The sequence below is a fragment of the Monopterus albus genome, unplaced genomic scaffold (genome assembly GCF_001952655.1).
Source record: "Monopterus albus unplaced genomic scaffold, M_albus_1.0 scaffold46.1, whole genome shotgun sequence".
Classification (NCBI taxonomy): Eukaryota; Metazoa; Chordata; class Actinopteri; order Synbranchiformes; family Synbranchidae; genus Monopterus; species Monopterus albus.
The window spans coordinates 2,682,130-2,701,387 of NW_018127926.1; the positions used below are offsets into that span (position 1 = coordinate 2,682,130).

Below are 19,258 nucleotides of genomic sequence, written 5' to 3' on the forward strand. Positions count from 1 at the left end.
GGTTCTGTTCGTGTAGTTAAATTTTGTCAAAAAAAAGTATTCAGAATATTTGATTTCTATTGTTCAGGTGTCATATCCATAAAATGCCTGTTTATGATCACGTTGTTAGTTGTGTTCTTGTAATAAAGTCAAAGTTGAGACAAAGGTGAAATTTCAAAAACAGTTCAAATGTACTTACAATACGGTCTGGAGGAGGTGTACTTCGAATGAAACACTTGATTTGTCCTTTTTCGCCATGTAAAGCTTGCTGAGTCTGCGTGCTGGATATAGTAGGTGGCCCTGAAAAAGAACAAAAAAAAAAAAATTGATGATGAGTCACGGATACTGAAACATGAATAAATCAATTCTTTATCAGTTACATGTCATATGACAGTTCTGCTCAGTTGAGTTCTTGTGGTGCATTATATTGTAATCACTCCCTTGTTCCGAGTAGTAACACCTGAAGTGTTCGGTAATTCGGGACTTCTGAGGAACACTGAATTGCACTGCGGTATGAAAATGCTTCATTCCTCTGTACAGTCTTGCCAAGGACACACTGGGACTGAATGAAGGGCATAAGTGGCAGCCCAGACCTCATTCTAGATCAAGAAATTGTTGATTTATGGCTGGCTTGATTTCTCCGACTGAGATAAACATTGCTGGAGAGAGCTACAGCAGTTCTTTGGAGCTCTATCAGGACAACACAGATGGAAAGAGAAAAATGCCATTGTGGTGAGATAACACATTTGTTGCAGTGTTTCACCTCAGTCAATTTGCTTGCAGCAGATCTGAATCCCGAACCAATAGGTCAACACATAACTAAACATCAGTGCTCTATAAATGCACAATCCAAAAGACAGAAGATCAGAATATTTAATTTGACATTGTACTTTATATTATACTTTTTAAATCTATGAAATATGTTGTCTATAATTCATGGTTTGTTCAAAATAAGTCTGATTAAATGGAGTAGCTTTACTGGAATTAGGAAATATGTAAACAGGGCTAATTCAATCAACAGGAGCTGCAGGTATGGATTTGAAGCCAGCATGTGTCAAACCATGGTCAGGCTACAAGATCTAGCCTGACAAGGGCAGCTCAGCCTAAACGACTGGTCTGCTTGCCATCTGGTCTGGAGGCTGTTCACACCAGGTGACAGCACTAATATGACGACAAGGTGTCACACATGACCCACTGTATTTTTGCTTTGGTCCTGAAAGGCTCATTCAGGTGCTAAAGTAAAATTACACATAAGAAAGGTTCTGAGGCAATTGTGTACATTTACATTAACAGGACTAGAATAGCACTATGAAGGGATTTTGTATGTTATGCATATGTTCATTTTATTTTATACACGGCTATGAAGGCAGCTGGTAATCTTGCTGATTCAGAAAAACATGACTATCTACATAAGGTGTATTTTTGTTGTACGTAGCTTCATAATTTTTTTTGATAGACATATTTGTTTATTTGATGTATGCTGTATGTTTGTAACTGCAGGTTTTAGAATGTTTAGATTTTTTTGCACTTTTGGATGGGTGTTCCCACCATTTGAAATCTCATAGCGAAACCTTTATTTTCTTACATTTAGAAGCTAAGTTTGAGAAGCTCCTACAAAATAACACCAGGAAAGGTTTCTATGCCATCCTTTTTTACTCTGTAAAAAACTCTTTAAAAAGCAGTTAAAAGCAAACACAGAGTAAGTAGCTTGTGATACTTAAGGTTAAGAATGTGGGTTTGTGGGGGAGGCAAGTAAGACTGCTTCATGATTAGTGAGACAACTCGCTTCCCTGCCAACTTCCCTCAAACTCCTGCTCTCTGCCATCTCTCTGACAATACATAATTGCAGTTTATTACCTGTCTCTTATTAAAATGAATTAGCATTTTAATGAGACTTTTCCAGATGGCGTCTTGGTATGCTACTGGAGGATGCTGGAAGCCTTCTACTGCCGCAGAATGAATGCTGCAGACAACCGAAGAAAAATGTATTGAAAGTTGGTCCTCATCTTTCACAGGTTTGCCAACATGGAGTGATGGTATTCATGTAAGAACATTTGTAAGTCCAATGCGCATCTGATTAGAAGATGAAATCTAACGTATTCGGTGTATATGAGTGCTGGCTGTCAACATATAACAAAATCAATTGCTTGCATGCTGTAAAAGGCCAGTGGTAGTAGCTGTGCAGGATCTATTCTATGGATCAGAGCTGCAAATATGGAATGTAATTAGATAGTTTTATCTCCCTGGCTCAGCTTGGGTTGAAAGTGTGTGTACATGTGATTGCCAACTTGCACTGTGTGATCAGAGCATAAACATGTTGGTAGTGGGCAGGTGGGTGGCACTACAACATCAATGTTAGCAGCAGGGGTGGTAATAATGTTGGGTGCAATGTTTTGCTCATTCATTTGAGGAGATGTTAACTCTGTAGTGGACACTGCAATCTGATTACACAACATCAGCGTGGGTGTTTAAAGGCTAGGGCTCAGCGTTTCCTTCCTAAACTGAGGCATCCGCTTTGGAGAAAAGCTTGACATTTCCTCAGTCTCAGTGCAGCTCTTTTGAGTCTTCTTTCATTTTGTGAAAAAAGAAAAGCAACAAAGCGATTACTTAGCATCATCACTGGTGGTCACTTTTTCCTCTGAGATAAATCTATGGTGAGGAGTATATGCTGAAGCTGCCAACCAGTTCTTATCATAATATGTAGTGAAGGTACAGTGTTTAAGATTTAGAAGGATTTATTAAGAGAAATGGGCTATAGTATGCAAAATTATGCCTTCAATAATATGTAATTACCAGAAAATAAGACTTGTTGCATTTTGTTTATCATAGAATGAGCCTTTTATAACTACAGAGGAGCGGGTCCCCTATCATGGAGGCTGCCATGTTGAACCACCATGTTTTTTACAGCAGCCAAAATGGAAAAAGCACATGTTGGCATTAGAGCATGAATTTAGCATGTTCACATTGAAGTAGCAGCTTGGATTTTGAGATGGTTGGAAGATGAAAAGAAGTAACATTAGAAACAAAAGGAATAATCCCTGTCATCAAAGAAGCAAAGGTAAAGAGATTAGATGACATTAACTGCACTCAAGCTAGCCGCTGTTCAACTTTTGTTGCGCTTCTTTTCATGCGGTATGGGTGCTTGGAGTGGCCAAAATGGATGATTAAAGTCTGTGTAAAGTGTTTACTAATAGGCCTAACAAATAAAATGGCATTATTATACATCTTACTGTGTGTGTATTCAGCCTTCTGGACAATTACACAATTACACAGAGGTCAAGTAAGCCACAGTTAGCTTTTGCTTCATCAAGCCAGTCACGTTTGTTTTCCGAGCTAATTGCTGTGAAACAGCTGTAAAAGCTGTTTATCACAATGTATGAAAGCTTTGCTGAACATTGAAATCTGCAGCCTCACTGCTAGATGTCACTAAATCTCACACACTGCACCTTTAACAATGTATTAACAATTTTGTTAAATTAAACATACCAGTACAACAAATGTAAATACAAGGTAGCATACTTGTTTAAACATTTGAAATGGAAAACTAATAATGCAAACAAATAGTGGCTATACAATTTCCATCAGAGTACTGCAGTAAGTTCTTACCTCACACAGTCAAGTCATATTGAAATGTGTCCACACAAGAGAAAAGAGACAAATACATGTTGGTTGGTGTGAATGAGTGTGCTGTTGTCTACGTTGTTGTCTATACACTATATGAAAGTGCAAGGCTCAGGGAGAATCATTGCTGCTTATATTACAGTAATCTTCCTGCTGTTTTATTGCAGCTGTACTATATCACCATACCAATAGTGAGTCAGAGTGGATGTGGAGCCACAAATAAAATTAATAATTTTATCTGTGTCTCTAATTGGTCAACTAAGGTTGCCTTCATCTCTTCTGTAGAAACACACCCTAAACACTCCGACAGCTTTACCTCATTTGCCTTCAGCTCAAGACATCTTTACAACAGGGAGTCAACTGTTTTTTCTCCCTACTGTTTTTCCTGCATGCAGCATGATTCATTCCATACTGTATTCACTTCACATTATGAACTACAGGCACAAGCAAGAAACACTTATAACACTAATATATATAAACGAATATGTTTTTCATAATGTGAAGTGAAGACAGTATGGATCATGCTGCACACAGGGAAAACAGTGGGGAGAGAATACAGTCCGCTCCCTGTTGTGAAAATGTATTGAGCTGAAGGCAAATGTGGCGAGAGAGTGAAACCTTTGAAGGGTGCTGAAAGCATGATTTCAAATCAATACTTTAATACCGGAACCTCTGACTTACTCTATGTAACAAAACCATAAACCATCTGGATCTGCCGCAAAAACAGTATACAAGATTAGAATTCAACAAACGAGAGCCTCTTGCTTGCATTATGTATGTACACAACAATTCATTTTGAGAAACACAATAGTTAATAGTCTCAAAGTGATTAGCCATTGCAATGTCAACACTTGTGTTTGTGTGGAATATCCTTGAGAAATTTGGTCCTAGAAAGGTAAAAACATGTCTAGTATGAAGATTAGCTTACTTGACAATATATTATACAGGGTCATTTTTGTCCATAATTGCAAATTCATGATGCTAAATGCATGATCAAGAGTATGCAAAAGCACTATTGTCCACCAATGAAACAAGAGTGCAAAAAAAACAAAAATAGCATATAGTCTGTGTTGAAATTGTGGGTTCTGTGACACAAGTTCTTAACTATTTGACCTGGTGAAGAGTTAAGTTAACATGAAACCTATTGACTATTGAGGTGCAACCTGAGTTCTACTTTGCTGCTTGTTTATTTATACACTACCTACTCAGGTCAGTGGGTGTACTAACGATGACTTCTCAAACATTAAACCATCCTTGGACAAATAAAGACCCTTAAAGCTGTTGGGCTTTAGCAATCATATGAGCCTATAATAAAAGCTAAACATCTGAATGAACCATCTTGATAAAAAACACACATTAAACCTTTAAACATAGTGAGCAAATATTTTTCACACATAAAACTAGAATTACCGCTTCATGGTTACATGCCTCCACCAACCTGTCAAATTCACAAATATGGGACAGTGAGGTCACTGACCTTGACCTTTGACCACCAAAATCTAGTCCAAGTGGACACTTGTGACAAATTTGAAGAAAATCCCTAAAGGTGCTCCTGAGATATCATGTTAAAAAGAATCAAACAGATTTAGAGACAACCCAAAAGCATAATGCCTCCGGTCAAAGCTATCGTGAGGCATAAAAATTGCGCCTGGGCTAAGTAGAGACACTGCATGTGACAAGGATACATAATGGGAAATGTGGGTTAAAAGTCTTAGACAAAGTCTTGCAGATCATATCTTACTATGCTCAAAATCAAATAAAATGTGCTGCATTTTAAGTACAGTTTTCTCCTTCATTACATTGCACTTTTTCTTTTGTATATGTGTCATTACCAGCTTATAGAAGGCAGGAATAATAATTGACTGGGCACATAAAGGCTGTGTAGAAAGAGAAACAGTGGAAAAAAGGATTTATAAGAAGTGCACTGTGGGATATTGGGCTATCTCCCTTCCCTCCCTCTTCCTTACAGCGGTAATGGGCTTTCTCTCCCTAGGCTGCCCAAGTACTGTATGTATGTCATTATACACACTGCTTATCCCAAAGACACACATACTCACAAACACAAATGAATGTTCAGGTCTACTCACACACATAGATATATTAATTACTAGGTATGGCATGAATATAGGTAAATTTTTTCAAGCATGTCAGATAACTTTTCTCAATTCCAACCTCTGCAGGGCTGTGGAAAAAGCCATACATATATTTTGTATGCTATATAAATAATCACACGCATGGCTGTGCACAGCCCCGGTCCCTACTAGAATCCACTTGATGGCTGCATATGAAATGCTGGGGAACTTTATATTCTGAAAATGTTCGACTAGAGTAAGCAATATGTATCCATTAGTGACTTAAACACATACTGCCTCCCCTGCTAGCTGTTTGATTATAATTCAATTACATTCTTCCCTAGGGAAAGCTGGAATCCTCATGTCTATGTGGTATGCCACAGTGGGAGCCAGTGACACACAAAGGCAGAGGGAGAGACAGTGGGAATGACAAATTATAAACACATGTAATTTAAATGATGGCATTAAGGAATAGGGGGATGACTGCAGGGAAAACAAACAGCAAAGGCGCATTCTCATGTGCGGCAAACACCATCATATCATGAGTACTTTGATTCTGAATATGCACAGCATTTGCCTGTGATATTACCGGATCATAGTCGCCTCCCTCTGAAAAGCTCGTTCATCCGTAATGTTAGATATTCATTGTCAGAATCAATTGAGTTCTGCAGACTCTCAGTGATGTTGAGCTTAAAGGTGTCTGAGAAGTAAGGAGTGTTCACATTCATATGCAGTTCAGACGGTGGCATTGGACAATCAATTTCTATTATTCAGAAAAGCTAAAAAGGAAAGAGGCTTTTGAATGTCAAATCTTAAGTCAGGCAGGCGGGTGCGAGGTGCAAACGAATATAAGCAAATAAAATGACTAGAAGTCATCCAGGACTTGCTTGACTGAAGTCTGCAGAGATTAAATAAACATGCCATTTCAGCTTTGTTGGTTGTTTCTCAGTGTACTTGAAGTTGTGCTGTGTTATAATCTTTATTAAAACAGTCCATCATCTCTCTCTCATGGCATCATTTTCAATCTCCACAGTTACATGAGCAGAAAAGAGATGCATCAAAATAAACAGGTACATTGGATATTATGTATTCTGTTAACATATTAAAGCTGCAGCAAAGGTTGCTATCGACCTAATGGAAGACAACAGAATTAGTCATGATTTTGCCTTATTTCTGCCTTGACTTCAACTGAAGTCCTTGTTCAGAAAGAGGAAGCTCATTTCATTTTATAGAAAGCTCTGATTTTATGCTGGTACTGTATCCTCTCTGATATGTAAAGCAAACGTCTGGATTTTGAAAAGAAAATCTTTACACACACTGTTTGCTACTTGTTGTATCTTCATCCCCGAATCAGCAACAGTATTGCTTACAGGCAAATGCTTTTGTTAGCTTTCAAAATGTACACTCATACATGTCAGCGTTAATTCAAAATCATCTTGCCAGCATCTTAAAGCCCTCTCACTGGTGTTGTTTGTTTTGTTCTGTTTTTTGGCCCACGTTTCTTTCAGATGGACACAAGGAAAATAAGAGACATGTAAATCCCACAACTAAGAACCTCTGCCACACTGAAGCATGCTCCCTGAATATCAAGCACTGATAATGAAGTCATTTGTTTGAGAGTTGCCAGGTCTCCCACCAACGCTGGTATTCATTAGTCAGTCAGTGCCTCAGAAAAGGCAGCTTTCCTGTGACTCATGCAGAATATAATTAGCATTTAAGTTTATTTCACCTGTTTATGAAATGTGCGAGTCTATCTTGAAAAGACTAAGTCTATATTTATTGCTTTTCATCATTAAAGGCTTCACAACGTTCACACTTAATGAAACAGCTTTGTTTTTATCACGTTATATTTGTCAGGAAAATGTAATTTGCATGGGCCTGCTAGGTACCATGTGTTGTTTGATGGCTTGTTTTGTTACTACTGTATTCCTGCCTGGTAAAATTAACCTTGTCTCCAAGACGCTGCTCTACCAAAAAACAACAACAACAAAAAAAACAAAAAACAAAAAACTTTACGACAAATAAAGCTGTATATTCTTTTGGAAGCTGTACACATGGCAGGCTTTTTGTAAACCACAGAGGAAGCACAATACTGAGTCCTGTGACAAATTGCTTTCTTCTTGCCACTGTAGATCTCAAGATTCATGCTTGGATGTGTATGCATTTGACAACTTTTTGGGCCTGTTTGTTTGAAAAAAAAAAAAAAAAAACATATCCACCTTACCATTGACAGTGAGAGAAACCTCCTTCTCTCCTGCTCCTACACGTGGGACCACAGCACGGCAAACATATTTCCCAGCATCCTCCTGTCTCACGGATTTCAGCGTCAGGAGGTTCTCATTGCTAAGAACCTAAGGCAAAAAAAAAAAATTCAAAGATCATCAAATGCAATGACAGTAAAGACACCTGTGCATTTTTGATAGCAAAAAGGCAGCACTATGGGGGGACAGCATGGCAGCACACAGCCCATTTAATAACTTAAAGGGCACCTCTTTTCAATTATTAAAATCCAATTTAGGGTCTGAGTTCAGTGGAGTATAAGGGCTGGCTTTGGCCTTTGATGTTAACAAAAGGAAAGGTGAAATGAGTCAGATCAAAAGATCTCGAGTAAAAGCAGGTCACCGAGATGCTGGGACAGTTATGGCTTCAAAGTTCTAGGTTTAATGAATATTTCAAAACACATAGCTATGAGTATTTCATATAGGAAACATGGAGGCTCTAGAATCATAGAAAGTTTCAAATAGACGCTTTGTCAGAGATAAACAGTCTTGGATTTATCAAATGTATGTAAGAAAAATACATAAATAAAATGAACGGAAGCAATGCAAATCAATATACTAACCACTCCAGACCCCCTCTTCATCCACACTATGGTAAGAGACGGATTTCCTGTCCATGCACAGTTGAACACGACATCAGATCCAAGGTCCACCTGCAAGGACTGAGGCTCCGCTGCCATCCGAGGACCAACTGTTGAAATAAACATTAACTGTCCTTGACTCATCCATAATTAAACATCAGTACTTGCAGCTCTGTGTCAAAATATAAAAGATAGCAAAAATCCAAAGTTGTGCTTAATCACGTTCCTGACATCACTGAGAGAAATATGGTTTTGTTAAGGTGCTACTCACAGTAAACATCAACGCTGCGGCTGATGTTGGTGCTGCCGAGAGCATTGGTGACCTCACAGGAAACGGGTTCTGTAAAGAAGGAGTGGTCCACAATAACCTCATATGTGTCTCCAGAGACCTCCTTGATGATACTGCCTCCTTTGGCCCATCTGGTGTGAGGATTAGAAGGCAGGGAATGAAGAGATGGGACAAAATGGAGAAAATGAAGGAAAAGTGGAAAAGACATTAAGACAGGTTTTCACAACTTCTTATGTCAATAGCATTCTTTTTTATGAATAAATCATCATTCTTAAGCAGGTTTTCTGTGCTGGCTTCAGCGTATTTTTGTGGCAGCCCTCCATGCTGTGACAAGCTCCCCGGCGACTCGGAGCAGACAGCACGTTCCTCATTACGCCAGACAGAGAGTGCAGCAAAGAGTGCCAGCTAAGAAAAACAAATCACAGAATGACAAATGGGTAGCTCCTCCACCTTTGAGGACGGTGCTCGACATACACTGTATTACAGACAACAGCTGACATTAATAAATTGACACGGGATCACATAAAGAACATCTGTTTGTGTTTGTGAATGATCGCTTGTGTGACAAGGATTGAGACCCTCCCACATGTTTAGGTGAGACTTTTATGTCACAGGCAATGGCGTCTCGCTCTGTGCAGCGCGGATGGCTCTCTGCCGCTTCAACAGACAAGGCCCATTTATAAAAGTGCAGCAAAGACATCTGCACAGGTCTCTTTGGAAAATTTAGATGGTGCTGTGGGCACTAAGCACTGCCATCTTCTACAACAGAGATGTGGCTGCATGCTGATGTGGCACATGAAAACAATGACAACAGAACCGGTGCCTGTCTCCATTACTGAGAACAGTTTTCATGGGATAGGGAACTCATTTGTTTTCCATGACTAAGCTGGCCCCATGCTCGACTGAAATGCTATCATTTAAATGAGAACAGATTACCTCATTCAATCAGCAAGTGAAGTGAAGCAGAATTCTAATTGGGCTTCATGGGACTTTTTTGAGCAGCAGTAGATCTTTTCAGACTGGGTTCTTCTTTGACAAAGATAAAGCCGAGAGCTCTGCAACACCTGTGTTTTCAAACATCTTGAATTTAGGGCAGATGGCAGTTTGTGACCTCTCTAATCTAGCAGTAATACTCCTTGTACTGTGTCGGTGCATGTTTGCATTCTCCAAAGAGCATCTTGGGGAGAGAATTTAGTGAGCACACTTAACACTAGAATGTCCTCAAAATATTAGCACACGGAACAGAAACTCCTGTAGATGCTACATATAGTATTAACAGATTTTAAACCATTATGTTAATGACAACGACTGCTGACTGGCTGTGGTAATTATGATGAAAACAATAACGATGATAATGAAAGTAAAGCTGATGAGGATGATGATCAGAGTGATGATGTTCATGACAACATTGAAGATGATGACGATGATGATGATAATGCTTTTAAAGTTCATACTTGCTCTTGGAAGTAGCCTTTTAACCCTTGTGTTCTGTTAAGGATCTTAACAGTGAGTCTCTTCTCAAGGTCTCTTTTACTACAGCAGCTGTTTTGGAGCTTTCAGTCACATTACAATATGCAAAAAGTGTTCAGAAGAAAACAGAAATGTGAACATCTACAGTTCATTGACAGCTGGGCAAACTCCAATACCAATAAAACTAGGGAGATTTCCATTATCAACGCCATTATGATGGCCACAGTAGTGATAGTGATACAGAATAGGACAACTGTAAATACATATCAGTATTTCACTTTTCTAGCTCATACTATAGGAGCTGCAACGCAGTATGTGCAGATGTTTGGGCAGCCGGCTGCTCCTGAGTGGAGGTTGCCACTGCCAGGTTTGGGAGCCCTCGACAGTGTTAGAGAGAGTAGAGACAGAATGCCATCATCCGCAGGAAGCATGGGAGCTCTGCCGGTGTGCTGGGCCTTGTCCAAGACTCATGTCTAAACATAGCTGGCCTAGGGTAACACAAACACCTGAATTCCCTCAGGGAGGTAAGAGGGGCCGCTGTGAGCTGACTCACTTTACGCTACTGTAGCTTATTCAGGGATGTAATTCAGACAAACTGTGTGAATCCTGTGCATTTGAGTGACTATGTGTTTGTCTGTTTGTACAAGCACGTGCATATACAAGGTGTTTTTGCATTTGCATGGTTGTGAAAGCTAACACTCTAATAGAGGTAAACAGGTCTGCCATTGATGGAAGCAGAGGATGGAGGAGACATGGGGGAAGGGGTGGGGGTTTATTTGCAGAATGTGATTAAGGTAATAAAACAGTAACAATTAAATTAGGTAGGTATCTGTGCCATCAGCATCAGTACCCACAGTAAATCAGGCCCTACAGTTATTATCAGCATGGTTAAGCACGGCACAGAGCGATTCCATTCTGCCTTACATGCATATTGAAAGTGATGACTTCTCAGGAGAATATAAAATAAATATGCAGCCTTTTTGACATGGACTTAAATTACTGAGCTATTTTATGATCTGCAAAGGAAAGCACAGTAGAAATGAGTAGAAGGCTTACTGCTATTGTATGTGACAAGACATGATAAGACAAGTATCATGTAGACTATGAAATGAAACCCTGTAAAATAAATCCAAAAAAAACTGAGGAAAAACTTATTTTCTGACTACTTAGATATCCAGAGCTTTTTGTTAACTTATGCCAAAATGTTTGGGGGTTATTACAGACTTGTAGTGCTCAGTGCAAATGTTTCAGGGTAATTTTCAACTTATCAGGGTTGTACTGATTTGTATATTTGCAAAAATAATGCACATTAATGTAAATATTTGCAATTACTGAACCAATTCCATTTTAGGCATTAAAGTTTTTAAAATAATAAAGTAATGAGTGGCATGGACAAAGATCTATCAGCATCAGTTACCTCCAAAGTTTGTAAAGGAGGAAGGTATGACAATTATAGTGTCAGTCAAAAGCAAACAAACAATCCAGCAGTAGCACCAACAACAGTGAGAACATACGTTTGGGGTGGATTGGGATGTTATTTGCTGCAGTGCCAAGCAAAGGAGGGGGTTCTGTTGTTTCTGTGCATGGTTGTATGTGCTGATGAGGGGCCAGATTTGCTTTGTTTGTTATTTTTTTTCTTTTTTTTCTGGTGAGTTCTTGTTTGGATCTGAGAAATCCCTCTGTGTCTTCATCAGAGGGTGGCTCAGTGATTGTGATGTATGCCAATTATCCCTCCTACCATTAGAAACAGTAATGAAGATGTTCCGATCCACTCATCTTTCCCTCTCAGTATGCCTTGATTCGCTGAGTGCCAACTGAAATTCATGCTCCCATCATTCGTTCTGCACCACTTTCATCATTTCTTCCAAACTCTACCTCCACACCAGGTCCCCTGACTTCTTCCCTCTTAGCACTCACCTTGAGCTGTGTTCTGGCAAAGGTTCAGGTATCTGTCAAAATTCATCTTATTTTCATTTCATGTCAGATTTATTGAACCAGTGTGGCAAATACAAGGGTTTAGTGGCAGCAGAAAGCGCCATGCCTTTGAGTAGTACCCCTACTATATTAGGCCTGTGTCTCAAGTGTCCATTGACTTGGAGGTTGGCAAAGTGGCGCAGTGCACATTGGGAATGGATGGCTCTCTTGGGGATGGGAAAGAGGCCATCCGTCTAAGAACTGCTCTGTCCTTGTGCAGTATCTGATCTGAGGTAGACAGAGTGTATTAGCACTGAATAATGGCCCCACACTGCTTGACCAGCTTCCTGCTCTCCTCTGTGATATTGCTCTCTGGGGGTGGGGGGTGGTGGTGGGGGGCTATCCCTAGTTCAAGTCTTTCACACAAGCATTATCAGGCCCAAAAATCCATTGTCTACCATGCCCTGAACTCCAATGGTGCATGAGTATAACCTTGAAGTTTTAAAAGTTATTAGTCTTCTGGATATTATTTAATCCTGAAGTGAATTGTGTCAGTGAAAGCCAGACAGCAGAGAGACAGTGAGAGAGAAGAGAAAAGAAAGAAGAAATAAATTAGAAAGTGGTGTTTTAGTCTCTTTTAGCATCAACCTCCAACCTTTTTTATTCAGAAAAGAAAAATTCATCTCCGCTGCCACTGCATCTTAGCTCTTGATACCCCGGTGAGAGGTCTGATTCTAGCATTGATCCAGTCTCATAACAATAGAGGTGAAATCCTTTTGCAGGAGCAATAGACGTCCTGTCTCTGCTGTGCACCTACACAATCAAATACAAACCTCGTTTTCCACAGTATCACTGCCCTCCCTCCTGCGTTTCTTTTTCAAAAGGGCAGAATCTATCAAAAAGGCAACATCTCTGTTTTGCCACCTGTGAGTATGTTGTACATCCATTTCATTTCCCCACACCATTACAAGATTCAGAGCCAGCCAATTCCCTTTACTATTGATTTCATTCCATTTATTTTTCGCCAGGTTTTTAAAACCTCCCACACAAAAAACCATCTCCTGGAAAACAGCTTTAGTATTACACTTCTGGAAATCAAATTATGAGAATAATTACTGTTTATTTTGTTGTTTTATCTCAATTAAAGATCTAGTATAAAGAATTATTAGCAAGTGCAGTTGATAAGGTTTAATAAACAGAGGAAATGGATGAGACGACAACAGCTTTACATAGAAAAGATTGCTTCATGATGAGATGCTGGTAGTCTCCTTTCTTTCTAGCTGTGTGTGTGTTTATATTCTTTTTGTTTGTCTGTGCTGATATATTTCGAAGATTATATTGTATTTACAACAGTATTTTTAGAAGGCTTGTGTTAATGAAGATGTTTGGCTGCATACATTATGTTTGAGATTATAATGGAAAAGAAATACAATACATAAACAATAATACATATTTTGTATTTTATGTATTTGAATGCCAGCCTGGAATCCCCAGGGCTTATAGTCTTACTGGCTCATTCTGTAGCGCACAATATATGTCTAGTGCCAGTGATCAGTGCCAGTGAAGTAAGTACTATGCCCTTTATTTAGCAAAGTGGAAAGTAAGGTTATTGAAGCTGAACTTTGTACATGTAGCACAGTGAACTTGTTTGCAGGAAGCCACAGTTCATTCTCTGTCACATTCCATCAGCTCATCTTTCATTTAACGTTATAATCAAATATCTAATATAATTCAGGGTTTTTACACCTTGCTCTAATATCAATAATTAGGCTGGAAACAGGGTTGTTGAATACCTGCACATACTATATAAATGGCATGTAAGGTTAGCTGAGGCATGAAATAGTGATAGATCCGATGACTGCCCAAATACGCACACAGCACCCATATACAAGTATCAATGTGTCCAGGGGTGTTGTATTTGTACAAGGGCTTCAGAAAGTACTGAAATCCCTTGACAAGCCAACGGTTATGCACCATCACCTTGAATTGCTTCGTTACAACCCAGTAGAATGTGACAAGGGATCCCAACTGATTTTCTGAGGTATATTTTCATTAGATTTTTCAACGTGACAGTGTTTCATTCTTTTCTTCTCTCCAATTTAAAGTGTGGGCAAATATAATGGTGTCATGGCATCATAAGAAGGTGTCAAGAAATGATTAATATTATCAATAATGAAGTGTTAAATCAGAATCAGAATAAGCTTTATTGGCCAGGTGTGTTGGAGACACAAGGAATTTGACTCTGGTTCAACGGCTCTCAATGCGTATGTGCATATCCTTAGGTAAGGCAGCGGTGGGCAAGTAAACAATGTAAAGATGTAATGTGCAATCAAGCAAAGGAATGTGCATTAGGAATAAAAATAAAGTACTATATACACACAGTCTGGATTAATGTGAAAATGCAATATCTACCAGCAACGCCGGTCAGTGAAGACCTCGTGTAACAACTGTATCACAGTTTCTTTCACTTTTACATTATTACTGGGTCTTTCATGTTTTGTGCATTCATGGCTAATTGAGCACTTCCTTTTATGAGCTCACCTGTAGAGTGTGACAGGAGGGTTGGCCTTTGCTGAGCAGTGGAATTTCACAAGGTTGCCCTCGAGAACTGGCTGAGGCTCCACTGAGAGATTGACAAGTGGGAGATCTAACAAAATGCACAGAAACACAAAGACAACCAATTGAACTGTAAGCATGAGACAAATACTATGTTGTTGACATTTTCTGTGGCTTGGTAAGAAAAGGAAAAAAAAAGATATTACAAATTTTGCAGAGGAGACAAAATAGACACCTTATAAATGGTTCTGAAAGCATGCGACCTCAAAAGAAAACAGCTAAGCACATCACATGCAAAATAAATTCTCCTTTTTATTCAAAGGACCTACATTTGCCATTCCTCCCTCCCCCCCTTGTGTCCCAGAACTGATTTGGCAGCCTTTTATGTTGCTGTACCACACATACAGTAGGCAAATATACTCCACTTAAAACCACTAGGTGAAAGTCTTTGTTTTTGGATTGTCTTACAATACACTGTGGCAGCCCTTAGAACAGTTGTGACAGCTTATCACAGTTTGTGGCAGCGTTTTCTCCCAAATAAAAGGCAATTACTCCTGAATAATTTCATGTCTTATGTTAATCTTTCTACCCCCCACCTAGGGGTCTAGGCCCAGTTATTGAATAACACTGTATAGTGCATTTAGCACGTGTTGGAGAGAACTTGCTATTTTTATTCTCATATATTCATTAGCAACAATATAAGGAGTAAATCAAAGGAAAACTTGACTTGATAATGAGTTTCAGTAAAAGGCAATTTGCAAGCAGTGAACAGCCCATAGTGCAGCCTACTACAATGAAAGCAGCAAACAACCTCTATAACACAGAACAATTAAAACAGTTCTTCGAATAACAAGCATTCAGATTATGCAAAGTTAATAAACAACTTAATTCATCCTAATTGACAAAGGTGGGATTCTTTTTGAAGATTCATGTTAATTTCCATATCACTCCTGTTCCATGTGAAACAAACAGCTATTTACCCTGCAGACTCATAAATTCATTTTAAGTAGGTGAAGCTATTTTCCAGGATTTTGAAAAAGAAGCTGGATATATTTATCTCAGGAGTGAGAAACTGTTAAAACTCACCTATATGTTAATGGAGAATTAAGTGAATGAAGTGTCTCCTATTAGAGCAGGTCACATATATTGTAGATTACAGCAAGCTGTCAAGGAAACCACATATTGTATGACACATGCTTCATACATGTTTCTTTGTTTTTATGTCATATTTAACTCATCCTTGTTAAATTATCTCCAATAATCTGTATGGCTGAACGTGAACTGGGTATGAAATAGCATGAAATACACATTTTTGTTTTCTTTACACTACACTAGTCCTGCCATAGCAGGTACTGTATGTGCCATATGCAAAAGCAGGGTAACTGATTTTTAGATGCCACATCCTCAGATTCGACCACCACAGTGCAGAGTGTCATGGGGGAAAGACTTGCTTTTGGGTTTGATGTTTGTGCAGCCATCTGTTTCGAAGGTATACCAAGTCTTTCTGCTCTGGGTTCAATAATACTAGTCTACTAACTAGGGACTGTGTTTGAATCTAGATGAAGAGCAGTAGTGGCCAAGGAGAACCACACAGAATTAAAGAAGCACATAAAAACAGCTGTAATGAAACCACAACACTGTGTATAGTTACGGAGAATAATTCTGTCTCTCTCTGTGTGTGTGTGTGTGTGTGTGTGTGGGCCTGAAGTGTAGGAAAACTGCTTTACCCTGTGGCTGTACAGGTGCTCTGGGCTGGCTCAGCTGCCACAAAGCCCCAGAGATGGGGGTGATCCAGGTGCTCTATTCCTCCCTACTTTCTCTCTCTTTCTCTCTCTCCCCCATACACACACACACACACACACACACACACACATACCCAATTCCCCATCAGCAAACTTATTTCTCTCTAGGACAGTTGCCCCCCCACCGACCACTCTACCACCTTCAGATCCATGCGCTCCACATGTGCCAATTCTCCCCAGGCCACTAAAGAAAACAACAACATTGTGGATCCTGGAAGACTTGAAGGCCACAGTGAACCAACAAGTCTCTCCAGGTACAGTACTGAGCAGCCAGCTGTGCGCATCTGTGTGTTTGCATATGTAGGCACATGTTTAAAGCAGGGTATGTGTGCATATGAAAGGATGTGTGGATGTGTGCCATAATAAAACAGGAAACCTATCCATGCTTTAAGCAGCAGTGTTAGTGCCCAGTAGGTGTTTTTAGCGTAGTGAGCAGTTAATTGCGTGGACAAAAATGTGGGCAGAGGGAACCTCAGGGGCAAAATGACAGATGTGGCAGTGGTGGAGGTGGTAATAAAATCCAGCAATAAGCTGGAGTGTAAATTGAGAGGCAGACATAAAAAGAGAAGCAAGGGAGATCTGAAGGTGGTGTCTGTGCTAACAGACACAGTAATGTAGAAGCTAATTCACAAGCCTTTTTCACTAAAAGCATTACTATGGTGTATTTTTCAACCATGCCAACTTTTTTTTATGGTCTTACCGCCAAGAGACTTCTAAGGACAAAAATGCTCATTACTGTCAAACTGACTACTAATTAAAGTTCTATTCAAATAATAGAGATCAAAACTGACCATCCTTCAAAAAATACCTCAGTCCCTCTCAGCAAGAGGTGATATTCTGATAACTTTAAATCTACTTTCTAAGTCAGAATAGCAATTAACTGGATAGTTCAATCTTCCTGATGAGCCACAAGCAGACAGGCATGTGATCAACAGCTGAGAAAATGCTTCTAGCAAGTGCCTTGGGTGTAAATCAGGGACTGTCACTAATATAACCTTTGACCCTATGACAGGCAACTTTTTAATAAGGAGGTCCATAAAGAAATCCATTTGCTACTGTACTTTGATCTATAAATGCATGAGTTTCTGACTAAGTGCATTTGAAGCATCGTGATTGCACATCAATATTGAAGACTGTTAATTTCTTAGATTCATCAAGAAAGTACTACCAAAAAAGGGGGGGGGGGATGAATGGATAGAGGGAAAGGGGATAGTAGGACAGATCGGAGCTCCAGTGAAAACAAGAACATGAACTGGGGGGTAGTGTTATAGTTGGCTGACATCTTTTGATCAGATAGTTCAAAGATGGAGACCAGATGGTGTTTTTGGAACAATCTTCCAGCTCTCTCTGTTTCCTGGATATAGTGCCAACATAAATAGTTCTTTCCCTTTCGTAAAGCTTGATATCCGATCTCTCCAAATCACCGCAGACAGCTGTTCTCCAGTAGGACCACCCTCAAACTCTGGGAGTGTCAGCTGCATCTGAAGGATGAGGAAGCTGTTTGTGGACCATGAGCTTGTGTCTTATAGCCTCAGCAATATGGGCTGGCTGAGTGAAATACTTCAGAAGAGCGCAGACCGAGGGGCAACCTGAGGTCCAGAGTATCAATCAAACCACGGAGCAGAAAAGAATTTGCTCAGATGTTCAGCTATTCATACAGCATTCCATGTAGCTTATATGGCGTGCACAGTGAGTGCCTAAATATGCCATGATCATCAAATATTTGTAACTGATGCAATAACAGTTTTCAGCATTAAATAGATCTTCAGGGCACTGGGAGTGTAAAATTTAAAAATCACATCTTTACACAAACTAACAAATAATATCACATAAAATAATTCTGTATTGCAGCATTATTTGAACTTAACCTAGAAAGAATTCTGAGCATTTCATTGCCCTCTGATCCTTATACTCTGTCCCTCTCACTTTCAAATTCTGCCTCAGATGAATTTGCCATTATCTGCTTGATTAAGCAGGGAAAGCATGTAGCTGCGCCAGCTACCAAAAACAAATCCTCCCCAATTGCACATCTGCATGTTCTTTATTAATTAGTCTCAACAAATGGCATTCATTTTCTCCCCACATGGCTCAGCTTGTTTGTAATGCAAACACACGGAGAACCTTGGCTTTGCTCATCCCTAGTGCATTCATTTCCCACTGTGTGTTTGAAAGCGTGTTTTTATGAGGGGCAATGCTGCTCTGCAGATATACAGCTGGACTAGAAAATATTTGAGGATTTTTTTTTTTTTTTAAATTGTGTGATGAGGAGGATTTAGCGGGACATAAAACTGTGGAATCAGAATCATATTTCACAGCAGCAGTTTGAGGCAGGGGGTTAGGGGAGTTTACTGATTAAAGTCCAAAGGGCTTAATGCAAGTTAAGTCATGCTGCTAAAGAAAAAAAAAGCACTGGGGGTAGACACTCATCTGCTATCAAATAATTACAGTGAGCTAATGGACTGGTATGGACAACTAAAGTCAGCAGTCTGTCCAAGGTTCTGAATCACCTATGTTGACTCTAAATCCCTCTCATTTCGGCAACACCACCGTGACATACTGTATTTAGATGCTAATTTCTCTAACCCTAAATCACATAACTGTGTATGAACTTCTGTGGGAATGAAATTGCTGAGGTGGATGTAAATCATGAGCAATAAAGTGATGACAAAAAGGAAATACCATTGTGAAATGCATG

At 39.5% G+C, this 19,258-nt stretch overlaps 1 protein-coding gene across 2 annotated transcripts in view; it reads right to left on the reverse strand.

Annotated features, from left to right (window-relative positions):
- The window catches only part of kirrel3b (kirre like nephrin family adhesion molecule 3b), a 161,151-nt gene that overhangs the window by 12,898 nt on the left and 128,995 nt on the right, over nucleotides 1–19,258 (reverse strand). For both annotated transcript variants that reach the window (XM_020600382.1, XM_020600380.1), the window contains exons 7-11: nucleotides 14,747–14,852; nucleotides 8,804–8,952; nucleotides 8,515–8,642; nucleotides 7,897–8,023; nucleotides 179–279 (exon numbers count right to left, since the gene is read on the reverse strand). In XM_020600382.1, the coding sequence (XP_020456038.1) occupies nucleotides 179–279; nucleotides 7,897–8,023; nucleotides 8,515–8,642; nucleotides 8,804–8,952; nucleotides 14,747–14,852 (611 nt within the window). The remainder of the gene's footprint in view (nucleotides 1–178; nucleotides 280–7,896; nucleotides 8,024–8,514; nucleotides 8,643–8,803; nucleotides 8,953–14,746; nucleotides 14,853–19,258) is intronic.